General features: G+C 50.8%; 1 protein-coding gene across 1 annotated transcript in view; it reads right to left on the bottom strand.

The window, feature by feature from the left end:
* svep1 (sushi, von Willebrand factor type A, EGF and pentraxin domain containing 1) overlaps nt 1-24,145 on the bottom strand; it is a 59,220-nt gene extending 35,075 nt beyond the window's left edge. The window contains exons 1-3 of the mRNA XM_037480860.2: nt 23,123-24,145; nt 4,999-5,254; nt 3,668-3,844 (exon numbers count right to left, since the gene is read on the bottom strand). Of these exons, the coding sequence (XP_037336757.2) occupies nt 3,668-3,844; nt 4,999-5,254; nt 23,123-23,755 (1,066 nt within the window). The 5' untranslated portion in view covers nt 23,756-24,145. The remainder of the gene's footprint in view (nt 1-3,667; nt 3,845-4,998; nt 5,255-23,122) is intronic.
* Between the last annotated feature and the right edge of the window lie 958 nt (nt 24,146-25,103).

Here is a 25,103-nt window from a genome sequence, read left to right on the forward strand (position 1 = left end):
GAAAAACAATAGTTACATTGATTGTATCGAAAAACAGACTTCAGCCTGTTGGTCTGTTACTTAGCACTTTCATGTAGTCCCTTCTATGAATATGCTTTTGTTTAAATAACATTCTAGAACAGCAACAATGGAAACACGCTTTTATCATGCAGGAGTTAAGCGTTCTGCTGTGTTTACGAAGTGACGGCAGTCTTTAAAAAAAGGAACATCTAGCTTTCCTTTCACCGCATGTTTTGGTCTGCGTTAATGTCCAACGATTTAAAGGCCCGATGCTGTAATCTATTATGTCTACTGTAGCGTCTGCACTCTCTCAGGTGATATAAACACGCCCCGCCCGGCTCTGCCTTGCTGCCAGACATCTGGACCGTGTCAGATCCTTGAATGCGGGCAGATATTTTAATGGGTCAGAGGTGTGCGCACGCAAGGCACGTCGGCCCCGTGCGCATGTGTGGACCCTCGCGGAGTCCGTGACAGCGCAGAAAGGAGACGGAGCTGCAGAGCGTTTACGCCGGAGATGAGGCCATTTCAACACTTTTCATCGGGCCTTTTAACGTTTAACAAACTCCACCTCTGTTTGCTGTCATTTTTATTCCTCCGAGGCTTCCCCCTCCCGGGATCTCTCGGCCGTTCACATCGAGATCGCAAATATTTACAGTAAAAGCGGACGGGCTGCCTACTGGAAACAGAGAGGCGGATGTGTGACGTGTCCAGGGGTCAACTTGAAGCTCATCGCCCAACCACGTGTCGCACCAGCGCTGTGTTTTTTCAGTATTTATACCCGTTTTCATTTATTTTTGGAGACCTCTGCCGATCATTCGGCTGTCAAGCTGAAAGCGAATGATCGGCAACGATGGAAAAGAAAGCAGATACCTCCCCCCCCCCCAGCAGAGGCGTTCTGAGGCACAAAACAAAGCCTGACACCAGGCTAACACAGTGCAGACTTCCTGTCTGTTTTCTTGGGCTACAGAAGAGGCTGATAAGCCACACCATGCCCCCCCCCCCCCCCCCCCCCCACAAACACTTCCCCATTCCTGCGCTGATCCTCAGTGATGCAGATATTGTGAGCTGGGGGTTGGAGTTGCAAACAGAACCGAGTGAACCGATCGTCGCAGGAAGCGGGTTCATCGTCCGCTTCCATCAGCCTGGAATTCCAGCGGCGTTTTGGGGAAGAGGCTGTTGCACTTGGCCGTCGACAGATTCATAAACAAGACCGCTGTGCGCTGCGGGGATTTGGATAGCGTTTCCAACCCGGAGCCCTTCCGGGCCAACGACAACAGCCCGAGCCGGAAAGGTTCTCTGGTATTGGTCTCAGATGCGCCTGTTGGACCGGGAGACAACAAAAAGTCCCGAGGGGCACCGAGTGCCTCCGCGGACCAACGAGACCACCCGAAGACCAGCCGACGGGCCCGCTCCAGCCCGAGGGACGCCTCGCCGTGGCAAGCGGAGCGCAGCCGGCGCGCCAATAATTCACCAAACACCTCCCTTCGGCCAAGCCCGTTGAGGTTAAAGCAACACAATATTAAGAGCGAGAGGCTGGATTTTTCTGTGAAAACAGCAGGGAGCCTGTTGAGTGTACTCGCTAGTTTCTTGGTTACGTACTGCCCTCGCCACAAATCTAATTGGTTTTGGAGCCACAGCTACTTCAAAAGAGCCTTGTGAGTTATTAGGGGAGGAAAAACCATCAGTGAATGCACTGTTCAAAAGGCTACTTTGGGCCATTTCGCACCACTTAACGAAAACCCCAAAACTGAGCCGAACAAGCCTGACGGGGGGGGGGACTTAGTTGACCAGCGCTTTCCGGCTCGACAGATGTTCCTCTGGAGGGGTGCACCGTGGGCCCGTGTCGCCGGTGTGCAGGCATTCGGGCGTCCACTGCGAGAAAAAACAACAACAAAAAAAACAGCCGACTCATTTCCCATGAGGCATTGCTGCGTGAGCGAGAGGAGGCAGACAGAGGAAGCGGCCCTCGGCTGCGGTTGCAGCGCCTCGCTGAGTCCTTCCTTCCTCGCTCCTTCCTCTGCAGTCTGCTCCCTGCTATTAATTAAACCGTTAAAACAGATTAATAAGCAGTGTGGGGCTCCAGTCCCGACAACATCTGATGGGAATTAAGGAGGCGTGCATTTCGGCACGATGACCCTGATGCCCTTTTTTTTTTTTTTTTTTTTTCTTCGGGCTCTCACATTGACAAATCCTCCTCCCCTTGCCACTTTCATTTCTGACCGCTAATTTTAAACTCTGATGGGAATTATTCAGACTTAAAAGGGGCTTCTTTCCTCCTTCTTTTCCTGTTATCTAACCGGAGAGAAAACATGTGGAAAGGAAAACCTTGAGGACAAATGCAAGCCGGGTCACGGCCCATTGTTTCCTACTATGAGAGTGGCTCTCCTGATTCTAGTCCTTGGCCCTTGCTCCCTCCTATTGGCGAAAGGTGAGCGGTTCAAAACGACTCACACGTCTGCTACGTCTCTCTCTCTGAATCCAGTGATCAAATGAACAGGTTTGACTGTCTTCTGTTGGATTGATTTTTAGTCTTTGAGCAAAACGCGATAAATGTATTAAAAAAAGTTGATCTCAATTCTGCTTTGGGACTTTTTCAAAAGAATTGGAGGGTTTGCTCTAATAAAAAGGAGCCTCACCACTTTCTACTATTTCTAACTGTGGTAGTCATTGCAACCCACAGAAAACTAGAAATGTAAAGAAATAATACATCATGGAGTTTAGGAAAAGAATAAGAAGGAAATACATGTAGGTAAATATTTGTGTTTAAGCCCTCCAACATATTTTCTCTCAACATTAAAGTCTTTCATGACAAACAAATATCAATTTCGTCTTGAATTAACCGTTTTTGTAACTTTATAATTGGGCCAGGGAATAATTCCATAGGTCTGTACGCATGAACATGCCTGCATTGCACTCGAGATTATCTCTTCATCGTTATACAAACACAAACACACAACTCTCTCTACAGATCTTATCTGCTATGACGTTTCTGTGTAACCACAAAATAATAAGTCCAAGAGACCCAACATTATAAATAACCAGTAGTAAGGAACAACAGGGTAAAAGCCAGAGTCCTCTGGCAACCGATGAAGCAGATTGTCTTTTATCCTCAAATAGATACGCACAAAACACGAGTGGGCGGAAAAGCAACAAGAGCCACAGACAAAAAAAAGTCTTAAGACCACAACAGCATTTTCGGTGCATGTCCAAAAGAAAGAAACAGATGTTGGGGATTTGATTTAAAGGAGGTAACTGATGGTGGAGAGAGAGTACACACACACACACACACACACACACACAGACGTACACAGACCTCACAGCCTCCGTCCTCCACCCCTGTTGCACATTGCTGGGTTTGTTGATAGCGATCGGTGGACAGCTTGCACTGCGTTAAGTGGACAGGCTGCTTTGTTTAACCCCCGCCCACGGTGAGCTCCAGTCCATTTGGAGGAGAGGCTGACAGGTAAAGGAGACGAGGTCAAGGGAAGGAGAAACTAAGAGGAGCTCCAGGTACCTTGTACCTGTCGCAGGTGCCGGCAAGTGAAAGGACACAAAAGAACAGCAGCCACGCCACCGATTTCTATTGGGTCGGTTTTCCACTTATTGAGTTGTAGCTTTGCAGGTGCCAAACTTTGTCTGCATAGAGAAGGCAAGGGGCGTGTCCTACCTGTGCACTCGTGCTGCAGCCCCTTGCCGTAGTGTCCCTTCTCACAGACGCAGTCGTACTGCCCGGTGTGCGTGCCGCACTTGCAGCTGGCCATCGGGTCGCAGCAGTCGCCGCCTGCTTCGCACAGCGAGGAGCAGCGCGACCGGTCTTCCTGGATGTAGCTGCCCGTGGGGAGGTCTGAGGGTGGGAAACAAACACGGAGGGTCGGATTTCACCACCTGGCGATCAGACGCACTGAGCTAACGGCAGTATTAAAAGCATTAGTGGGTTCTGCGTGGTATGCCGTTGGAGACTGGCTACACGCAGGGGCCTTTCCACAGACCTTTGCTCAGGAAATATGAAAACCTTCACCACAGAAATGTATTAAAAATGTATCTGCGAGCCACGCCGTATCCATTTTAGCAATTTAAACAGCATAAATCATTTTCTGAAATAATTTGATTGGAGCTGTACCTAGCAGTTGAGACTCCTGCCGGGCCAAAAGGAAACTTAAATTTCATTTTTGGAAGTCAAATTGTTGTTTTTTCTCATTGAGAAAGGCAGGAAGGCACAGCGCCACAGAACAAGAGGGATTCTGGGGTTTGATGGGTGACCAGTGAGCGCGGCTCAACATGTGGCCCCCGTCTCTGCTGTGAGGCCGCAAGACCTCGGGACAGACGGACGGAGACTCGATGTCCTCTCCTCGCTGATCTCTACCATTGCACCTACTGATTTCAAAGGCTCTTTGTGCGAGCGCACGTCCGCTAGTGCACGTGTAGGGTTTATAGCTCTCTAAGCACCCAGGGCTGTACTCGGCTGTCATATTCACGAGGATATTTTTAAGTTTAAAATCTATGACCAAATCCCTCTTTTCACCAAATTGTGAGAAGTCCACTTTTAGTGTGGGAAAAAGGGACTCACTTGGTCCAAAGCCTAATGGCAGTTGGCAGTACATAACAGAAGATGCCATGGGAAATCTTCGCTGTCACATCCCACATGAAGTATTATCAGCATCGTTTTAAGTAGACACCGAATTCTAGGGGCAAAACCTTCACTAGAGATATATTGCTACGGTCAAGTGGACGCGATGGGAGCGCTGAGGCTTCAAAGAGATGAAGAGTAGTCACGGGGGGCCTCGGCGTCCATTTACCAAAACGCAGGGTTTGAATGAACTCCTTGTGCAGCTAAAGTAGGTGAGATCTGATATATTATCTTCGGCTGGGAAGTCAGATCACAAAGGTTTTCGTTGAATTGAGGAAACACCTCAGGAAAAGCCCTAAACAAAAAAAAAAATTAGAGAAGAAGCCGTAGCACAAATCCTCCTGGGAAAAACCTCGTCTTGCGCTTGGTACCTTCGTGAAGAGCGTGACGAGCCAGGGCCTCAAACTCGGCAAAGTTGTGCACCAGGTAGCAGTGCTGGTCCTTGGGTTGCGAGGCCATGTCGTGGAGCTCCTTGATGTTACCCTGCCAGATGCCCAAGGTGAAGATCTCCACGCTGCGCTCCCGCAGAGCGGCCGCCACCGGCCGAGGGTCCCCGCCATTGGAGTAGCCGTCGGTGATCAGGAAAATGGCCTTGGTGGCGTTGGCGCGGGAGTGACGGAGTATTTGCTGTTGGACAAGGAAACACCAACAGGTCAGGCAGAAGGATTTGTGAATGTAAACCCAAGTGGATTCGAGCAACGCTGCAACCGAGGGTTGACGAGCAAGATAAAATTGCCTCCTCGTCGGTGCAGTCATGATGTTCCTGACCATTCAAACACACACACACACACACATCCTGTGGCTCTTCATCCGCAGCCGACGTAGCTCCGGCCTTGGTGACATGATTGCGCCGGATAACAAAACGCGTCACACGCGACCACTAAAAACAGCCCTCGTTTCTAGGGCTCCTCAAACCACCGACATCAGCGTGACAGGCGGCGGGGGCACGATGGGGGAGGAGGGGCGGAGGAGGAGGAGAAAGCTCGACAATTGTAATTATTTCTCCTAAGAAATACACAGCTGCTTGCCAGTGGCCTGAAACCACCCGAGAACACTGGGAAACGCTGCGTCCGCCCCAAACACCGGCTGCAGTTCCCAAACTAACTTTAGCCACCGCTCGCGATCCACCACATGCAATTAGGAAGGACATTCAAGTCAGAGACATGTCTTTATTTTCTCGAGAGTAAAAAACAAAGCAAAGGGACCATCAGCTCGGGGTCTAGATGTTTGGAGGACCGGTTGAGAGAGAATAAAGAAGGAGAGAGCCAAGATGAAGTCAGAAGGACAGATGTTTGCTTACTTAGTAAATGCTATTAAAAAAAAAGTCACGAGTGTACAATAAAGGGGAACAAAGGACGTGTGTTTGCGAGAGGAGGATGACTTCTCTGTGCTGTGGGCCCAAACGGGACGTAATAACTAGCCTGCACAAGACTGTGCGATACGAGAGGTGAAGTGAGAGGAGGAGGCACGCCAGGGTGTGACCCGGAGCAGGAGAGAAAGCTCCGGTCTTTATTGTCTAATTGGCCCGAAGACTTCAAGCGCCTCCAGCAGAAGCGGCATGATTACAGAGCGAAGGAGGATGGAGGGAGAGAGAGAGAGAGAGAGAGAGAGAGGGAGAGAATAGAGGAGCATTGAGGAACAGAGAAGCAGGAGCCTGTCAGGTGAGAGCGCAGCGTTATATTTTCATGCAGCAGTGATTAAATCCAAATCCTCTGCGTGTTCACACTGCAGCGCTTTGGGGGATGTTTGCAGGTCTTTTTACTAGGCGTCCGCTCAGAGTGCTTTCGGGCGGCGGCCTGGCGGGGGGGGGGGGGGGGGTGCATACGCACGCACACCCGCTAATGACACCCTGCGATTCGCCCCCTGTATACTTGAGGTGAAAGTATTAAGATCGAGGGGACCACAGGAGCCGAGGACGTGCCCCGCTGTCCCGCTCCGTGCTCCTCGGGGGCCGAGATGCTCAGCACAGAGTGACGGAGACGTGGCAGAAGACGAGAAGCCTTTGACTGATGGAGTCATTTAAAACGTCATCTGAATTTGCACCTGTTTTGGCTCCTGAAAACACCGTCACTCTAATCATTGTAGCCTGGAAATGAATAGAGTCATTCTGTAATAAAAGAGGGATAAAGGGATTAAGGAAAAAGGGGAATTACAGCTTGAAAAGTGAACAGATGTGTCTGAGACCAAAGCCAACATGCTGTAGAAATAACGGCCTTTCCTTCGACCAAAAGACAAAAGATATAAAACAATTAACTATGTTCTATGTCACCTCTAAAAACAACTCGCCCCGGCAGTAAAAACTCAACTTGAAAGACTGTTGATTGGCACACTATCCTAATCCGTTGTTAAGACTTGAGGTCAAATGTGTTCGTAGAGCGTCTGCTTGGCTTCTGCAGGCCAGAGTCATCTCACATCTGTACGTGCATCGGAGGACACCTCGGCCCGGTTGTTTCTATTACGCACTTGGCAGGCGCTTCAATGCCAAAGGGAGAGATAACAGCCGGCAGCAGTGGGACAGTTTAAGTGTGTCCTGCTCGGAGCCGTTGGTATCTGTCAAAGCAGCGGCGATAGCGCAGGGACCAACAGGAGGGGGAGGGGGAGGGGGGGAGAGAAAGAGGGAGATGAGCGCTCCTTTTATGAAGCAGGTGGCGGACAAAAGGTTCACATTAAGTACAAAGTACAACTATTCCGATACATATTTGTATCTATGTCAATAAACAACCACCTGACCTTGTCGGAATGGTGACAAGTGAAGCGATAGTACTTCATTACGTATATATTTAATGCTCTGGAAATTTTACCAACTTTGACCAAGACGTAAAAGTGATCAAGCAACCAGATCAACTGATGGGCCACCAACAGAAGAAAAACACGAATAAATAAAAAAATAAAAATAAAACCTGGATCCCCATTAGGACAGAGTTTCAGTCTCCAAACAGATGCTCGTCTGATCAGAACATCAAAAGCAGGCACCTTGTTGCATTTGGCAGAAGAGGCCCGGGAAACCTTTCCACACCTTGAGGGGCTAACGATGGTGCCAACGTACCCCGGCTGTTAATCAAAGGCTTCTATATGCGTGGCAGCTATGCTGAATGGCAAATGAGGACCCCCCCCCCCCCACCCCCTCCTTCTCCACCCCACTGCTGGCCTCCCATCAGCCCTTCCGGTGACCAAACGGATCAATGACATCGTATTGAGTGAATTACTGTGAATAACATGGATTTGTGTGTATTTTCACTTTTTTTTTTTAAAACACAGTAACTTGAAACACAAGCCTGAGTAATATAATTTGTATCAGGAGATTCACCTTCCAAAAAAATAACAATTATAATTGTTAGCAGGCATTCCAAAGCGGATTAAAAAAAAATAAAAAGCCCAACCCGACTGCATCCGTTGGGAAAAGCTGTCTCCCCGTCGGTCGGAAGCGAGAGCGCTTGTTTTGACAGGCTATCTGCTCTTGGCTTGGGTGGTAAAAATAACAACAACAACTCGGCAGGAGCTCAAGAGAACAACACGCACAAACGCACACCAGACTCCACAGTTGGTGTTCCTCCGGGGACGCGTTTGGATCTTTGAGATAAACTGGGTCACTTTCAGAGATCAATGCGTTTCCTGTCGGGACGACACGCCAACAAACACCGTGGTGTCTGTCGTGATCCAGAGAGCGGCTTCACAATCTACGGACTTTTTACTGACTTTTTTTTTGACAGTGAAGGCGATTGGTTTCCACGAGGGGGGGGACAATTCATTCAAGTACAAAGTGATTTGTCATGGTTTTGGGCTCCTCCTGTCCCTTTCCCCCCCCTACTGGTCTTTAGTTATTCATACATCGTGTCCACAACTCACCAGCTGAGTCCCATTTTCCATCCCCCTCCTCTCACACCAATTGTTACACACCTGTTCCCCATGACGTTAATTATTCCTGCTATTTCTAGCTCCCCTTTCCCTTTGTTCCCTGTCAGATTATTTTGCCACCCACACAGGAGACACACTCCTCAGTCTTTACGCCGAGTTTTGTCCTACCGTGTCTTGTGTTCATTGTCTAGATCCAGCGTCCGGTCCCGCCGAACAGGAGGAGTCCCAGCTGAACTACGGCCAGCCGGCTTTGTCGGGAACGACGGGCAGAGCGCTCCTCTCCCCAGCCCTCGACCTCTAATGCCCCGTTTCACCCACCACAGAATAATCTGACCAACAATGGACCCAGCGGATGAATACCCGATTCGTGCAGCTGTCGAAGCGCAAGGAGCCATGCTCGGGAGACACGACTCGGAGCTAGCCGCTGCTCGCCATGCGGTGGATTCCCTGGCCGCCCAACTTTCGGACTTGTCCGCCCAGGTCCACCACCTCAGGAGAGCCTCTCCTGCTGCTTCCAGGGACTTGGAACCCCCAGAGCCCAGGGTCAAAAATCCCCCCTGTTACTCCGGTGAGCCCACACAGTGTCGAGCCTTCCTCACTCAGTGTGAACTGGTGTTCTCACTTCAGCCTGTCACCTACGCTAGAGAGCGAGCGCGAGTCGCCTACGTCATCTCGCTCCTAACCGGACGCGCTCGTGAGTGGGGCACCGCTGCATGGGAGGCTGGGGTTGACTACATCACCCAATTTGACTTGTTTAAGGAGGAGATGATACGGGTGTTCGATCGATCGGCTCATGGCGAAGAGGCTTCTCGCATCCTGTCCACCCTCCGTCAAGAAGGAGCGTCGCATCACAAACCGTCTCTGCATGTACTGTGGCGCGGCCACCCACTTCGTGTCAACCTGTCCAGTAAAAGCCAGCGCTCGACAGTAGAGGAGGGATTACTGGCGAGCGCTACTTCCATCTCTCCGTCAAAATCGTGCACCCTGATTCCAGTAGCCCTGCGGTGGGCGGGGTCATCGGTCTCATGTAGCGCCTTAATAGACTCTGGGGCAGAAGGGAATTTTCTCGATGAGACATGGGCCCGAAAGCAAGGTATCCCGTTGAAGGAACGCGGGGGGGTCACCCCCCTTTTTGCCCTAGATGGTAGCTCCCTACCTAGGGTCCACCTCCAGTCCACTCCCTTATCGCTCACTGTTTCCGGCAATCACCATGAGACTCTTTCCTTTTTAGTGTTTCGCTCCCCCTTTGCCCCGTTAGTGCTGGGGCACCCCTGGTTAGCCAAACATAACCCTCATATTAACTGGTCCACTGGTTCCATCCTCTCTTGGAACCTGTCTTGTCATGTCGAATGTTTGTTGTCTGCTAACCCCCCCGTCTCTCCTGTCGCTGTGTTACAGGAGGAGCCGGGTGACTTGGCCGGGGTACCGGAGGAGTATCATGACCTGAGAGCGGTCTTCAGCCGTTCACGGGCTACTTCTCTCCCTCCCCATCGTCCATATGATGGCGCTATCGACCTGCGTCCCGGGACCACGCCCCCGCGCGGTAGATTGTTCGCCCTGTCCGCCCCAGAACGCGAAGCACTAGAGAAGTATCTGTCAGAATCCCTTAGCGCCGGAACTATCGTGCCTTCCGCCTCACCTGCTGGTGCCGGTTTTTTCTTCGTTAAGAAGAAGGACGGCACTCTGCGTCCGTGTATCGACTACCGGGGGCTTAACGACATAACCATTAAGAATCGCTATCCCTTGCCGCTCATGTCGTCTGCATTTGACTTGTTACAGGGAGCCAAGGTTTTTACCAAGCTGGACCTTCGTAACGCGTACCATCTCATCCGCATTAAGGAGGGAGATGAATGGAAGACCGCGTTTAATACACCGTTAGGGCACTTTGAGTATCGGGTACTCCCGTTCGGCCTCGTCAACGCTCCGGCCGTCTTCCAGGCCTTAATTAACGACGTTCTAAGAGACATGCTGAATATCTTCGTCTTTGTTTATCTGGACGATATATTAATCTTCTCCCCGTCCCTCCAGGTCCACGTACAACAGGTGCGCCGTGTTCTGCAACGCCTCCTCGAGAACCGCCTATTCGTTAAGGCAGAGAAATGCACCTTTCACGCGTCTTCCGTCTCCTTCCTCGGTTCCGTTATCTCAGCCGAGGGGGTGAGTATGGACGTCTCTAAGGTAAAGGCGGTTACGGAGTGGCCCACCCCTGACTCCCGTGTCGCGCTCCAGCGTTTCCTGGGCTTTGCTAATTTTTATCGACGTTTTATACGCAACTTCAGTCAAGTCGCAGCGCCCCTTACCGCTTTAACATCAGTAAGGTCAGGTTTCAAGTGGACAGAATCCGCGCAGAGAGCGTTTGATCGTCTCAAATCCCTTTTCACCACGGCGCCTATTCTCGTCACCCCTGACAGCTCCAAGCAGTTTATTGTCGAGGTCGACGCGTCGGAGGTGGGTGTTGGGGCCGTCCTTTCCCAACGCTCCTCTTCTGATAATAAGGTGCATCCGTGCGCTTTTTTTTCTCACCGCCTTTCGCCCGCAGAGCGCAACTACGACGTTGGTAACCGCGAGTTGTTGGCCATTCGCATGGCTCTGGAGGAGTGGCGTCAGTGGCTGGAGGGCTCTACCGTGCCGTTTGTCGTTTGGACGGATCACCGCAACCTAGAGTACATCCGATCTGCGAAGAGACTTAATGCTCGACAGGCTCGTTGGTCCTTATTCTTTACCCGTTTCGACTTCTCCATTTCGTTTCGTCCGGGCTCTAAGAACGTGAAGCCCGACGCACTCTCACGCCTCTTCGATTCCCCAGACACCTCCTCCGCGCCTAAGGAGGTCATCCCCCCCTCACGAGTTATCGGGTCTGTTGTCTGGGGAATAGAAAGAATTGTTAAACGCGCCTTGTCTCACTCTGTCGCTCCGCGTAAGGTACCTAGGAACCTCCTTTTCGTTCCCGTAGTGGTTCGGTCAGCTGTTCTCCGGTGGGCTCATACCTCTAAACTGACTGCCCATCCTGGCGTCAGGGGAACACTGTTCACAATTCGCCAGCGCTTCTGGTGGCCCACTCTCGACCGTGATGTACGACGTTTCGTCGCCGCCTGCACCATTTGCGCGCAGACTAAGTCTAGCAGCGCCCCGCCAGCGGGATTTCTAAGACCGTTACCCACACCGTCCCGTCCGTGGTCTCACATTGCCCTTGATTTTATTACTGGTCTACCCCCGTCAGCTGGCAACACAGTTATTCTCACGGTCGTGGATCGATTTTCTAAGGCTGCGCATTTCATCCCCCTCGCTAAACTCCCCTCAGCCAAGGAGATGGCCCAAGTCCTTGCTACGCATGTCTTCAAGCTACACGGTCTCCCCACTGACGTCGTCTCGGACCGGGGCCCTCAATTCGTGTCCCTATTCTGGAAGGAATTCTGCCGTCTTATGGGTGCAGCCGTCAGCCTGTCCTCTGGGTTCCACCCCCAGACCAATGGTCAGGCCGAACGCACTAATCAGATCGTGGGTCGTCTTCTGCGTAGTCTGGCATTTAGTAACCCTTCCTCTTGGGCAGATCAGCTGCCATGGGCAGAATATGCCCATAATTCGTTGCCGACGTCTGCCACCGGCCTGTCCCCGTTCTACGGCTGCCTGGGTTACCAGCCTCCCTTGTTTGCCTCACAGGAGGCTGACTCTAATGTCCCGTCGGTAAACGCTTTCATTCGCCGTTGTAAGCGCACCTGGAGGAGAGTTAGGTCCGCGCTCTGCCGTGCCAAGACCCGCACTCGCAAGTATGCCGACAGACGTCGGGTTAAGAGCCCTAGGTATCTTTGCGGTCAGAAAGTGTGGCTTTCCACTCGTAACTTACCCCTCCAAACCACGTCTCGCAAATTGGCCCGCCGCTTTATCGGACCTTATCGGATTTCCAAGGTCATTAATCCTGTCGTGGTCAAGCTCAAACTTCCCCCCGGTCTTCGTCGCGTCCACCCTGTCTTCCATGTCTCGTGCATCAAACCGGTCGTACGCACTCCCCCCCGCGCCCCCCGCGCGCCCCCGCCCCCTCCGGTGCGCGCTGAGGATGAGTCTATTTACACCGTGCGTAAACTCCTGGATATGCGCCGGCGGGGTCGTGGTCACCAGTTTTTAGTTGACTGGGAGGGCTTTGGTCCTGAGGCGAGGAGTTGGGTCCCCTCACGGGACATCCTGGACCGCTCTCTGGTTGATGATTTCCTCCGCACCCGCCAGGTTCCCCCCTTGGGAGCGCCAAGCGGCGCTCCTTGAGATGGGGGCACTGTCATGGTTTTGGGCTCCTCCTGTCCCTTTCCCCCCCCTACTGGTCTTTAGTTATTCATACATCGTGTCCACAACTCACCAGCTGAGTCCCATTTTCCATCCCCCTCCTCTCACACCAATTGTTACACACCTGTTCCCCATGACGTTAATTATTCCTGCTATTTCTAGCTCCCCTTTCCCTTTGTTCCCTGTCAGATTATTTTGCCACCCACACAGGAGACACACTCCTCAGTCTTTACGCCGAGTTTTGTCCTACCGTGTCTTGTGTTCATTGTCTAGATCCAGCGTCCGGTCCCGCCGAACAGGAGGAGTCCCAGCTGAACTACGGCCAGCCGGCTTTGTCGGGAACGACGGGCAGAGCGCTCCTCTCCCCAGCCCTCGACCTCTAATGCCCCGTTTCACCGGGAGATCTTCTGTTCCCCTTTTTCTCTGAAGACCTCAGTTGCTGTTTTTGTGCCTGCCTTCGCGGCGTCCTCTAAGTTTGCACCTTCCTATTAAAAGCATTATTTTTCCTGCATCCCGCTTTTGGGTCCTCTCTCTCTCCACACCACATGATTTGATTGATTTGCTGGTAAATCAAGTTGTACATAACTTGAAATTTGCCTCGGACACGGCAAACGGTTCAACACATCTTATTTTTTATATTTTTTATCGCTACCTGCCAACTCAAGAGTTTGAGAAACTCTCCCACGATTTTTGGATATTTTGGATTGGCTGCCAAGAAAGCGTCACCCGCAGAGGTAATGCTGGGAAAAATGTTCTTTGTGTCGATAGCTTTGCCAGCTTTTTTTTTTAACAGTTTATTCTCACAACCGCATGACAAGGAGAAGCCATCATAAGTTGTGCTGAGTGAAAGCACGTCTCTGAAAGGCGTGGGATGTGTGGGCATGTAGGCCGAGGAGCACGCACTTTAACATATCACAACACCCTGGGATTGGACTTCTCCTCCAGTTCCCACCCCAGAGAACCTCTGTATCTGTACTTTGGGAGGAGAAGACACGGAGAGAAACACAATATTTAAAAAAAAAAAAGGATAATACATCGTTGCGCTTAAAAGCGGGGGTTCTTAAAACTACGCAAGACGTTTCTCACATAATTGTTAACCTGACTGGGCTATAGCTGGCAAATTTTAAGGGGATGGAAAACTATTCCTAGAACAGAAGAGCCATTACCGGAAAAGGCTCCCATCGCGGCAACCGCCGACTTCCTCACCGCCACCTAAAGAGTTCAAAGTGCTCACTGACGGGGGGGGGGCCGGGCTGACTCACTCAAGAGGTGCAGCGCTTCCTGTCACAGCACCGCTCGTCAAACTCCACAACTGGGACGACGATGAGGAGAGAGAGATGTCTTTTTTTTTGGTTAATATCCAGCCCCAGATGTTCCCTAATCAGTATTAGATGAAGCAGTTATTGAGTAATGATGTAATGATGTGGTGCGTGTTATCTGGGAGGGCTTTGAGCTGCAGCAGCAAAATAGTTTTTTTTTAACCTCAGGCTATAAAGCGCTGCTTTAAGTGGAGAAAGTCAGCCCCTCTTCTGAAAAGATTGATCCCCATACGACTGGTCGGCATCGATACAGAAACCCGAGACGTAACATTGATGTTTTACACAGCTGGAAATGTTGCTGCCACTAAGCTGTATCTCGGCTGCGGTGGAAAAACAATCGGAAATTTACACCAAAAAAAAGATGAGAAAGAAAATGGGTTTCCAACAGAATTAGGCTTTCACAGTGAGTTATGTAATACCTCTGACATCTATGACATCACTACCTCCACTACCGGAGCACCGAGCCACCGCAGCGGCATCTCCGAGGCCCCAGCTCTGATTTAGAAGCAAAGTGCGACTCCAGCCCGGCGGGTTGGTACCTATGACAACCACGCCGTGGCCGCGGAGACGGACGCAGCCTTTTCCTTTGTTGCAGTGTGTGGACGGCCGTTGCTGTAGCTGCGTTTGTCCTGGCAGCAGCTGGGAGTGGGAGACGGGGGGGGGGGGGGAACCTGGGTGTTTGTCATGTATATATGTTAATGCCGAGGTTTCAATTCGTTGACTTGGGCCGTCGTTGGGAAGATGAATCAGACCTCGCTTGCTCAAGGTCATTTCAACAGGACATCAGTTCAACAGTTTGGGATTGGACGGATTTTAAAAAAAATAAATAAACTCCAAACTGTCTGTATAAATCAGGATCAATGAGGACCACGTTGCATGTACTTGTTCTCCGAGAGGACTAGAATACCAATGAAGTATTCCGTTGAATCGAAACTAGATATTGTTTTTAGTGCTTTAGTGTCCCGCTCAGCCTGAAGATTCCTATCAGGTCGTTGCGTTCTTTCCAACACGAAGCATTCCAAACACGAGCCAATTAAAGCAGAGTGCATATTTTGTCTCTATATTTAGTTTACAACCTGGAACAAGGTTTCTTACTGAGGCTGGAAACACAACCAAGAGATCCAGAGACTCAAATCTCCTCACACAAACAGAGACGACAAGATGTTGGCATATTTGCGTGCTGCTTCTAGTCATTTAAGCGAACAGGAGACGCACAAAAACACGCGCACACTCACTCACCAAAGAAAACAACGCGATGGAATCTGGCACTTTCTAACGCTAAGCTCATCATAGCCAGCGGTTAACTAATAGAGCTACCCGCCTAAGCCCATAAAAACATGTCATTTCGTCCGCCACCACCGGCTCTCTGGAATACTTTGGGTTTCTTCAGGTGCCAGTCTGTGACGCTTTTGGTAAATCCTGAGCTGAAGATGCCAAAGTAAATCCTCCCGCTTAACGATTTGGTGCGATTTGCTTCCGCTAATCGCAAATCGCAAACTCATCCAACGCACTGGTGTGTGTGTGTTTTTAGCGAATCCTTGTTCCTCATTCAGAGGGTAATGGAGGCCCGCTGATGTTATGAGAGCTTTTTTTCGATGATGATTTCAATTCAGTCAATCCTGTCCTTGCTGACGCCTCCCTGACCTTTGGCCCTGCACACAGCGTATTGTGTTACAAAGCCCCCCCCCCGTTGCCACACCTTTCTGAATCACACGTTTCCCCTCTGTCCATCTCAACACCCCCCACACACCATTCATTTATCGCATTCTCTCTCTCTCACACACACACACACAGAGCTTCATAAGGCTGGTGTCAGCAGCACCTATCAATCGCTGAGCAGTATTTTAAGTAGGCAGAAAGCTGTGTGTGTGTGTGTGTGTTTATGCGTGAATGCACGCTCAGCGGAAAGAACAGGAGTGTTAAGTCAAGAGAGTGAGCATGATGTGTGTAGGAAGGTGTGTGTTCATGTGCACGTGTTGTTTTTTAACGTTGCATGAACTGATGCGTTTCCATCACTGAAATGAAATGAAAAGTGTCGGGTCGGGTCGGTAGAAAGTGCTGCTGCAGCTTTTATGAAAACTGGACGTGAAGAAAATTCTTGCATTGATTCCATTTGAAAGGTTATCCACATGGGGGTTTGATCCAGGGACTGGAGCTCGCAGACGCTCCTGGAGACTGGAGGGTTTTTATGGCAGGATTTAGACTCCCCCTCTCTGCAGTGAGAGTAAAGTCAAAAACCTCCTCTCAGGGGATCAATTAAGTGCAGCGGTGACACGGTGACGGAGGCCTACGCTTCTTTTCGGGAAAGTCTGAAATTACATTTGTGTCCGTCGAGGGGATTCACTGACATCTGCGTTTTACAGTGTGAAGGTCGGCCTTTCCATCCCGCCTGCGCCCAGCTCGTTCCAAAATGAGCGAAAAAGTCATTTCTGTTTTTTTTTCGGGCCTGGGCTGAAAGAAGAGGTGGCGAGTGGTCATTTCCCCTCTGACTCCCGACGGACAAACAGGACAAGGATGTGAAATCCCTCCGAGGGAAAAGCAACCAACAAAGAGTGGTTTTGGTTCAGCGACGGGTTGTGGCGTGGAAAGAGCCGAAGGGTCGAGGCGTTTTCCATCGTTCAAGCCGAGAAACCAACCGTTGTTAAAATACAACAACAGAACTGACTGATAAAACAACGTGGGACCCGGTGCCTGTTGTTTCCAATGGCCTCAATCACCTCATTTTTATCCCCCCAATTCTTCCTCTAACTGGAGCTGCTGGTTTTGGCCCGGAGCAGAGCCCAGTTATTTGACCGCAGCAGCTTGCGCCCCAAGGCCAAGTGGGACACTCTGCACAACATCCACACCAGCGCACACTGACTGGGTGCACGGACCACTGCCGGAAAGGAAAACAAAAACAAAAACGTGGAGCATTTCTCCGAGGCAGGAAAATTAGGCGCGAGGGAGAAGTGGAGACACGAAGAAGTGAGAGAGAGAGACGGATGGAGAGACTTCTTACCACCTCGACCAGATTATAATGTGAGTGTAAGTAACTGGACAAAACACTCTACATACGTGTATGATGCATTCATATCCACCTGCGGCTCGCGTGTGCAGTTCATCCACCTCCCGGCGTCCCAAAACTTGGTAAAAAACGAGGAGTTGTGTGAAACCTGAACTGAACTCTGAGGGTGTCCGAATTTGAACGTGAGCGCTCCCTGAAAAGCTGGACGGAAGGGTGGAAAGGAGGGATAAAGTCGGGCAGTTGGGGGACACAGCCGCTCTGACTCTGCCAAGTCGACGGCTGCTGCTGCACTGAATGCAGATGGGAGCAGGATGCTCGGAGAGCTGTTGGAGGAAACTTGTGACCTTGGAGATTAGTCTATGAAAATAGTCCTCACTAAGTGGGTTTTCCCCCCAAATGAGAAAAATCCATCGATTTGAAACGAACTGGGTGATCTGCATTTTCCAGAACTGTTCAACTCCTTCCCTCACGGACGTTTGCTCAGATAAGACAGACTTCCCGCCCGCTGGGACCACTTTGAAAGAGATCTTTGTTTCCGTCACGTTGCACTGTGTGTGTGTGTGTGTGTGTGTGTGTGTGTGTGTGTGGCCACGTTTCGACCGCCGGGCCGTAGATTCGCTGACCCCAGCTGACCCTTCGGCGCGGCCTATCTGCGCCCTACCTGGCTGTCTGTCAACACCTCCCAGCAGATACGTGACAGTCTGTGATTTGGAAGGGTCGGCGGTTATCGACGCGCGGTGACAGCTGCTGGAGAGCGGAGGTGTCGGGCGAAACGCATTTGATGCCGGGTCTTTGTGAAGACAAGTTATTCTAGATGCTGGTTTAGGCCTCGGGCTGCTTCCAGACGTTCACAGGTCGGGAAGAAGGCCCCCCCCCCACCCCCCCGTTAGTGGAAGATGTTTGGTGTGCATTTCAGAGAGGAGGGCAGAGGGTGAGTCATGGCTCATTAGTCATGCAAACATATATCTTTAAAGCAGCAGGACCTGACAGATAACAGAGAAGCTTAATCATTCACTGTCTTTTAGCTCTGAATTTGTCCTCTACCGACTGCTCCTTGCTCGCCAGGTGGTGTAAAGTGGGATTTTATACTTTTTTTTATTTTTTAACTATCATTAAAGACAAATAACAGCTGCTATTTTGGCGTGTGGTTCACTTCAGAGCTCACTTTTCCGAACTGCAGTATCGATGACGACAAAACGGGGGAAAAACAGCTTCTTTTTTTTTAAAAGACCCAAAGTTCTTTGGTGAAGCGTATCTGAGGTCGATGGGCAAGTTGAGAGAGAGAGAAGAGAATGGAGAACATTCTGTCAGAATAAATCAGTTTGAGGAGGCCCAGAACCCGAGACTAAAGCATTTCTTCCTCCTGAACCCAGGACACACCCGCAGACACACACACACACACACACACACAGACTTAAGTGTTGAGTCTATGGTCTCCATCACCATGACAGTGTAAACTAACCCCTGAGCATACACACCGCTCAGGTAACCCAGTAAAGTGTGTATAATCAGTGGTCTTCATAGGCTGTTTAAAAGTGAAAAGTTACTCCAGTTACGACGTCATGATAATGACGATATCTGCTTACACAAAAATTACATTTGAAATACATCAACAAAAAAAAGCAATACGCATTATTTGAAAGCCTCACTTTTCTGCCCTGGTCACATTATTTCCCAGATTCATGAGGTGCAATAAACAGTAATCTAGTGCAGACAGTTCCTGTCTGGCCGTCTTATCGGGACCTTTTGTGGCTGCTAGGTGAAGCTGCTCCATCCTTCTGCTCCACCCTCCACACACCAACGAGGAGGAGGCAGGGAACCGAGAGGCAGACGGACTGAGGGGGAGGGAATGATTAAGGGCGAGATGGCGGGAAGTGGCAGTTAAACGGACAGGAAGCAGACTTTTTTTTTTTTTTCTTATCTTCTTATCGTGGCCGAGTCCGGATCAAAGCGATGCACCTTAGCTTTCATTCGTTGCAGTGGGCACGAGTCTTACACGCTCATATTAGAAGGGGGGGGGGTTAAAGGACAAATACATTCAGTCTCTTGGTAAAGAAGTAGCTCTCCAGAGGATCTCCTTCCAGCGTAATTTTCCGCTGTAATCTTACACTGTAGTGAGAGTTTAGCTTGAATTTAGCGACTTGTTCAAAATTCCCCCTGTGACTCGGTCAAGAGAGAATCAAAAAATGCTCCAGTAAGCAAACACACTTAAATGAAAAGGCTGCTGAAAAACAGCCGGCGTGGACAAAAAAAAAAAAAAAAAAAAAAAGGAGTCCAGCGTTCAGGTGATGGATGGTGTTCATTTTCCAGCTTAATTTGCTGCACTCTACATCGCCGAATCGGTTATGCAGAAAGCCGGGAAAATTCTGACCCTCAAACATCAGCATGAAGTGGAAATGTGTGTGTGTGTGTGTGTGTGTGTGTGTGTGTGTGTGTGTGTGTGTGTGTGTGCGTGTGTGAGTGGCCAAGAATGCACGTGGTCTTTACAGCACGTCTCCACACGGCACACAACACGCCTCGTTTAATCTTATAGACAATGTTTTTAAAAACTAATTCTGGCTGTAATGCGTCAGAGGCGAAACCCCCCCCTCTGCCTGACTCGGGAGGTCTGCGGCTCTGGGGTTGGGGGTGGTGGTGGTGGTGGGGGGGGGGGGTGATTGAGAGGCATGAAAATGGGAGAAACGGATGACCCAATGGAACGAGACGGGGTGCCTGGCGAAGCCAGCCCTCAATATTTGTCTCGCTTGTTGCGGTCTGGCGAGGCTCAACACAGAGAGGCTTCTCCTCCGCTGGATCTGTATGAAGTGTGATTGACAAGCGTTTCTCCTTCTCTTAGGGCATCCACTCCGGGTAACAAAAATATGTCACTGGACAAACGCCATTTCCAAGTTTTCCAAAGGGAAAAGACAAAATACCTGAAAAGCTCCCAAACTTTTGCATCATTCAAAGGCTTTTTTAGTTAAAAGTGAAGACTGAACTCATTTCGGATTGGCTGAATTTATTCTCAGTGGATTTTCGTAGGACTAAAATCGTGGATGAAGAGCAGCTTGAGTGATTTGGAGTCAGATTAACGGCTGGGGAGCTCCGTGTCGAGGACACAAGCCCAAGGTCTATAAACTCTCTCCAGTTGACAATCACTCTTATTACATGAACTATCTGAGACGTATAATGACAACCACGTGAAGACGTGAAGACATGACTTGTGTGTGCTTTAAGCGAGTGAACAATGGCTGCGAGGGATCATTGGAGGATTTTCCAAGTTAAAAAAAAAGAGCAGGAAAATGGATTGAGTTTTTCAGGGCAATCTCAGGAAGTAGAGGGAATAGGATGTGAACTACTTCTGTCTCAGGTAGGGCGCAGCCGTACCTAGAGTCATCAATCAGCTCCCGTGTACGTGAACGTGCGTGGAAAACGAGTGATGTCATCAGCTGCCAGGTTCTCCTGCCGAGGAGAGACAGATCCTGAAAATGAAGCCCGGTGAATCATGAGGACAAACTCGCGCGGCGTGACATTTATTCTCTCCTACGGTACTTTGAACACACAACGTGCTGGTAAAGGGGAAGAGAGCTGGAGCGGTGTGCGCGGACCTCCTCGCCTCCAGCAGGCTGCGATGCTGGACGGATCGCCTGACAACGAGTCCCCTTTTTCCAAGAAGAATCTAAGCAGCTGCAATTGGAGGTGATTGGAAAAATGTGCTTATCTCTAAAACTGTCTTTTTTTCCAGTGTAACCACCAGTGACCATCAATGAATTGACCAACTGTGCTCACTGTGCATACGTCGACACTGCTTATTCCATATAGACTCAAGTAAATGCCCCTTAACTAAGGGGGAAGATCAGAAACCCCTGAATCAGAAGTCACCTTGGAAGCAAACAGTGATGATTTTGACTTTTGGAGTAGAAGGTGAGGAGAGACAGACAGCGAGACTCGGAGCGAGACAGAGATGAAGAGTGCTGGAGGAGAGCCCTGTCTCTACGTGCACGGCTGGTGGAAAAATGTCTCTCTTAATGGATCCCAGCTTTCTCTAGCACTTAGAATAGCCCAGACCAGCCAGGGGAATAAAATATGCCATTATTATTATTATACCGCAATTATCAATTATCCTCTCTCCTTATGTTCGTCTCTTCTCTCTCGCAGAGATGCAGACGTTGACAGACATCATATAGACTTAGACGCAGACCAGGTTTTTCCGTGGGACGGACACACAGGAGCACAGGGACACGCGGAGGCACGCGGACGGGCAAAAAAAATACTAATTATACGCTTTCCCCCCCCCCCCGCGCGCGCGCGCACACCGCAAAATTTGCAATTTGACACACTGAGACGGTTCCACTTCAGTCGCGTCGCTGCGCGATGACGGGCGGGTACGCGCTCTGGAGATTAGTGTCCCGTCCTTCACGAGGCCGATGGAGGCAGACGACGAGCGCCCCCCCCCCCCCCCCCCGTTTTTTTCTCTTTCCAGTCAGATTCAGAAGAAATAAAGCAAAGATCGGGCGATGAAGCACAGACGTCCCCGATCACGTGAAGACACACAGGCTCTCCCATTACTCACGCATGGCCCCGCTCGGCCTGCGGACTCTGAGCAGCTCCGAGGCCGGACTGGAAAAGAAACGCAGCCGGGTGTGTTGGCTACGACCGCAGAAGGAAAATTCGATCTTTCTCTCGAATCACACTTTGAATCGAAAGCCAGCTTTTAATAAGAGCCGGAGCAGCGGTGATTCAAACTACTACATCAATCCTTTAATGACCCCAAACATTCAGAGTGTTTGTGAAGAATATTAAGAGGCACTGAAGTTTCCCCCAGAGAGCCTTTTCTTGGTATTGTTGTGGTCTTTAGCGGCTGGGATGCAGCCAGCGGCCTCCTTATCAGCACTTAACTAAAGGAGGCCGAGCCTGAGGGCCGAGCTTTCAGCAGTGAGCCGGAGGATGGAAGGTCCGAGGCGATTAGCTTTTAACGGGGATGGACTGGGAGGTAAACCTGTCACGACTCGGCTTACTTACCTCCCTGTCAAAAAATAGGCTGACGAATCTTTTATGGTTTTTCCATATTTCTGGAAAGTCGGTGGTTTATCCCACACGTCATCAGAGCCCACGATCGCACCCGTGTCTCTGCATCTTCTACGCACATTTGTCAACCAGCCCCGGCGTGGGCCGTTTGTCCTTCCCCTTCTGCAAAGGGGGTTTGCAACAGCCATTAGGCCAACTGCAAAACCACATGAAGGAGCTGGGTGACAGGCTGCAGCATTCCCCTGTCAACGGACCCCAAAAGGCACCAGTACCTTGCCTCGTGTGTGGCGATTCAGCACGAAGCTCACGAGGCTCCTGAAGTGAGGGAAGATCTGAGGCGTGAGCCGAGGTGTGTGAGCGTGTGTGTTTACACAGGACCAGCCCCTATACCACCAACGCAGCTTTTACAGCTGGGCTGTTTGGACTTGACGGATGAACTGTGCCATATGCTCTCGGTGCGTGCGTGTGTGTGTCTGTGTGTGTGTCTGTGTGTGGTTGGGTGTCAGGCAGCTCCAAGCAACAAACCATAAACCAGCTAACATTCTGACCCCTTGTAATCCCGCATAACGGCCAAATCCCTGCCTGCCAAAACAAATTCAGATAGACACCGGGCCATGCTTCTGTTTCAGAGACACGGTGTGTCGCCATGAATGAGTGATTGAGTGAAAGGAGTCGACTCAACCCGCACGCGTTGAGTCCAGCTCTTTGTTCCACTCATAGCGAGCCCATCGCCTCAGCATTACATGCGCGTAGTTCGTTTTTTGTGTATCCATAAGCATGCAAGCGCAGATTCCCCTTAATGGCGTTTTTTATGAGGGGAAACTCCTCAACACGTAGCCGGCGAGCGGCTTCCCCTCTGCTGTGTCATTTAGAGCAAGGACACGTGGGGCCTCATTTACAGTCTTGCTAAGCCACGATCACACACACACATAGAAGAGGTTTTTGAAAAGCAAACTCATGGTTCATTATTGAGAGACGTGCACCTGCGGGAACATTAAGGCGCACCACCATGCCTCAGTGACATGAGTGACTCACCGCGGCCCTCTGGAATGCCCCCTTGGTGTAGGTGCCGCCTCCTCTGTAGTTGATGGCCGGGATCTCCTGGTTGAACAGGGAGCACTTGTGCTGGCTGTACTTGGGCGCCGAAATGTGGTCGACCCTCGTCACGACGTGGGTCTTGGACGAGAAGGTGACCAAGGCCACCCGCGTGTCCTCGGGCGCCACGGGGAAGTCGGAGAGCATCTTGCGCACGAACCTCAGCTCGCTCAGGAAGTTGTTGGCGCCGACGCTGGACGACTCGTCCACCAGGAACACCAGGTCCAGGCAGGAGCTTTTCTCCCGCAGCTCCCGGACGTTGCGCTTGAACGCCTGGCCGAGGCGCTCCACTTTGCGCTCGGCGCTCTCCGACAGGTTGCCGGCCGACGAGGAGGAGGACGAGGAGGAGGAGGTTAAGGGCGGCATCTGCCTGGACCGGCGGGGCTGCTGCTGGCGGGGCTGGGATTGCTGGGCTGCCGGCCAGGCTGTGGTCCACACGTCCAGGACGCACAACACCAAGAGGCAAGAAGTCCATGATGGTGTTAAAGAGTACCTTTGAGAAAACATAGTGACAGTCAGCAACAACAACCTGCACAGAAGAAGCAAAAAAAAAAAAAAAAAAAAAAAAAACATAAAGTGGATCCTCTTCTCGGTGGATTTAAATATTTCCTATGCCTGTGTCAGCATCCGGGAACATGGCAGGCAGCAACGGTTCAGTGCATGGATCCTCAAAAGCATTGCTGAGAGAAGATGAGGACTACTCTCTTCAGATTCTAAAACGTGCCTCCGTCCCTCCGCTTCCCCTCCTTCTCTCTCCAGTGGAAGAAAATTCTAGTTCGGTATGCAAAAATGTTGAAGCTCTCTGGCAAGGTGTCTGCCCGCCTGTCTCCAAAAATAACGTCTCCTTGCTTTGAGTGCAGTCCGTATGTTTCAATGTGTAGTTTGTTGGGAGTCTCTCAATAGTTATCTCCTTTCTGCCTCTTCCTTCAGCCACTTCTGTCTGTAAGTCAATCTTGTTGCTCAGTCAGAAAAAAAAAAAGCCTCTTCAATCTTCCTCAGTGCTGGTGCGCTGCCCCTCGGGCTCCTGTTTTCCTACGTGACGCTCCTGCCTGCACCGTCAGCCCGGCTCTGAGTGCTTGTTCTCCTCCTCTCCGCAAAGGATTTTTTTTTTTAAAAAGCACGAAGCGGAGGAGGACGGTGGAAAAAAAAAAGTTCAGAGATAGAGAGCGGCTGAGGGGGAAAAGGGGGCAGTCCAGTCGTGAAGTCCTTTCCCCTCCACCCCCCCCCCCCCCCCGCCCCCCCACACCCCTTTGTCTCTCTCCTCCTCCTTTTCTCTCACCTCCCCCTTTCTCTCGTGTCTCCCACCCTCCCCTCCCCCCCCCCCTTCTCTCGCTCTCTTCCTCTCTCCCTGACAGCGGAGTGAGGTTCGATGTTGGCTGTCAACTTGTCAACGGCCCCAAAAGCAAACAGCGGCCACTGAGACCGGCTCCATGGATCAGCGCCGTGCACGTGTAGCACCCTGAGAATCAGCTCGAACAAGGCGGGGGAGGGAAGGGGGGGGGGGGGGGGGATGAGACGTGGGATGACGGGAGGGGGGGGTGCAAAACAAGTGGAGATTCAACGAGAGACACACGGATGCAGAGTTTGGAGGAAGGTGTGACATTTTGATCTGAGGAAACTAGGTCCTCTGTGGATACGTGCTTGGTGAAATCATCGCTGTCTCAGCAGCTTTCCTTTTCCTCTCCCTCGTCGGCTCTCCTTCTCGGTTTCCGTCATGATCAAGAAGTATTTCACACCCTCCTCCTCTGCGTCCACTCGAACTCGTACAGCCTCTCCCCCGTTTTTTCTGCTTCTCTCTCTGCTGTTGTGTTTCCCCTCCAGCGGTTTTATCCGTAACCAAAACAAAGGCCGCCGGTGTCACAGAGGCGCAGTGCGCCTATTAAACCCCGAAGGCCCGGAGATTTACGGCAAAGGGCTGACT

The sequence above is a fragment of the Pungitius pungitius genome, chromosome 1 (assembly GCF_949316345.1).
Source record: "Pungitius pungitius chromosome 1, fPunPun2.1, whole genome shotgun sequence".
Lineage (NCBI taxonomy): Eukaryota > Metazoa > Chordata > Actinopteri > Perciformes > Gasterosteidae > Pungitius > Pungitius pungitius.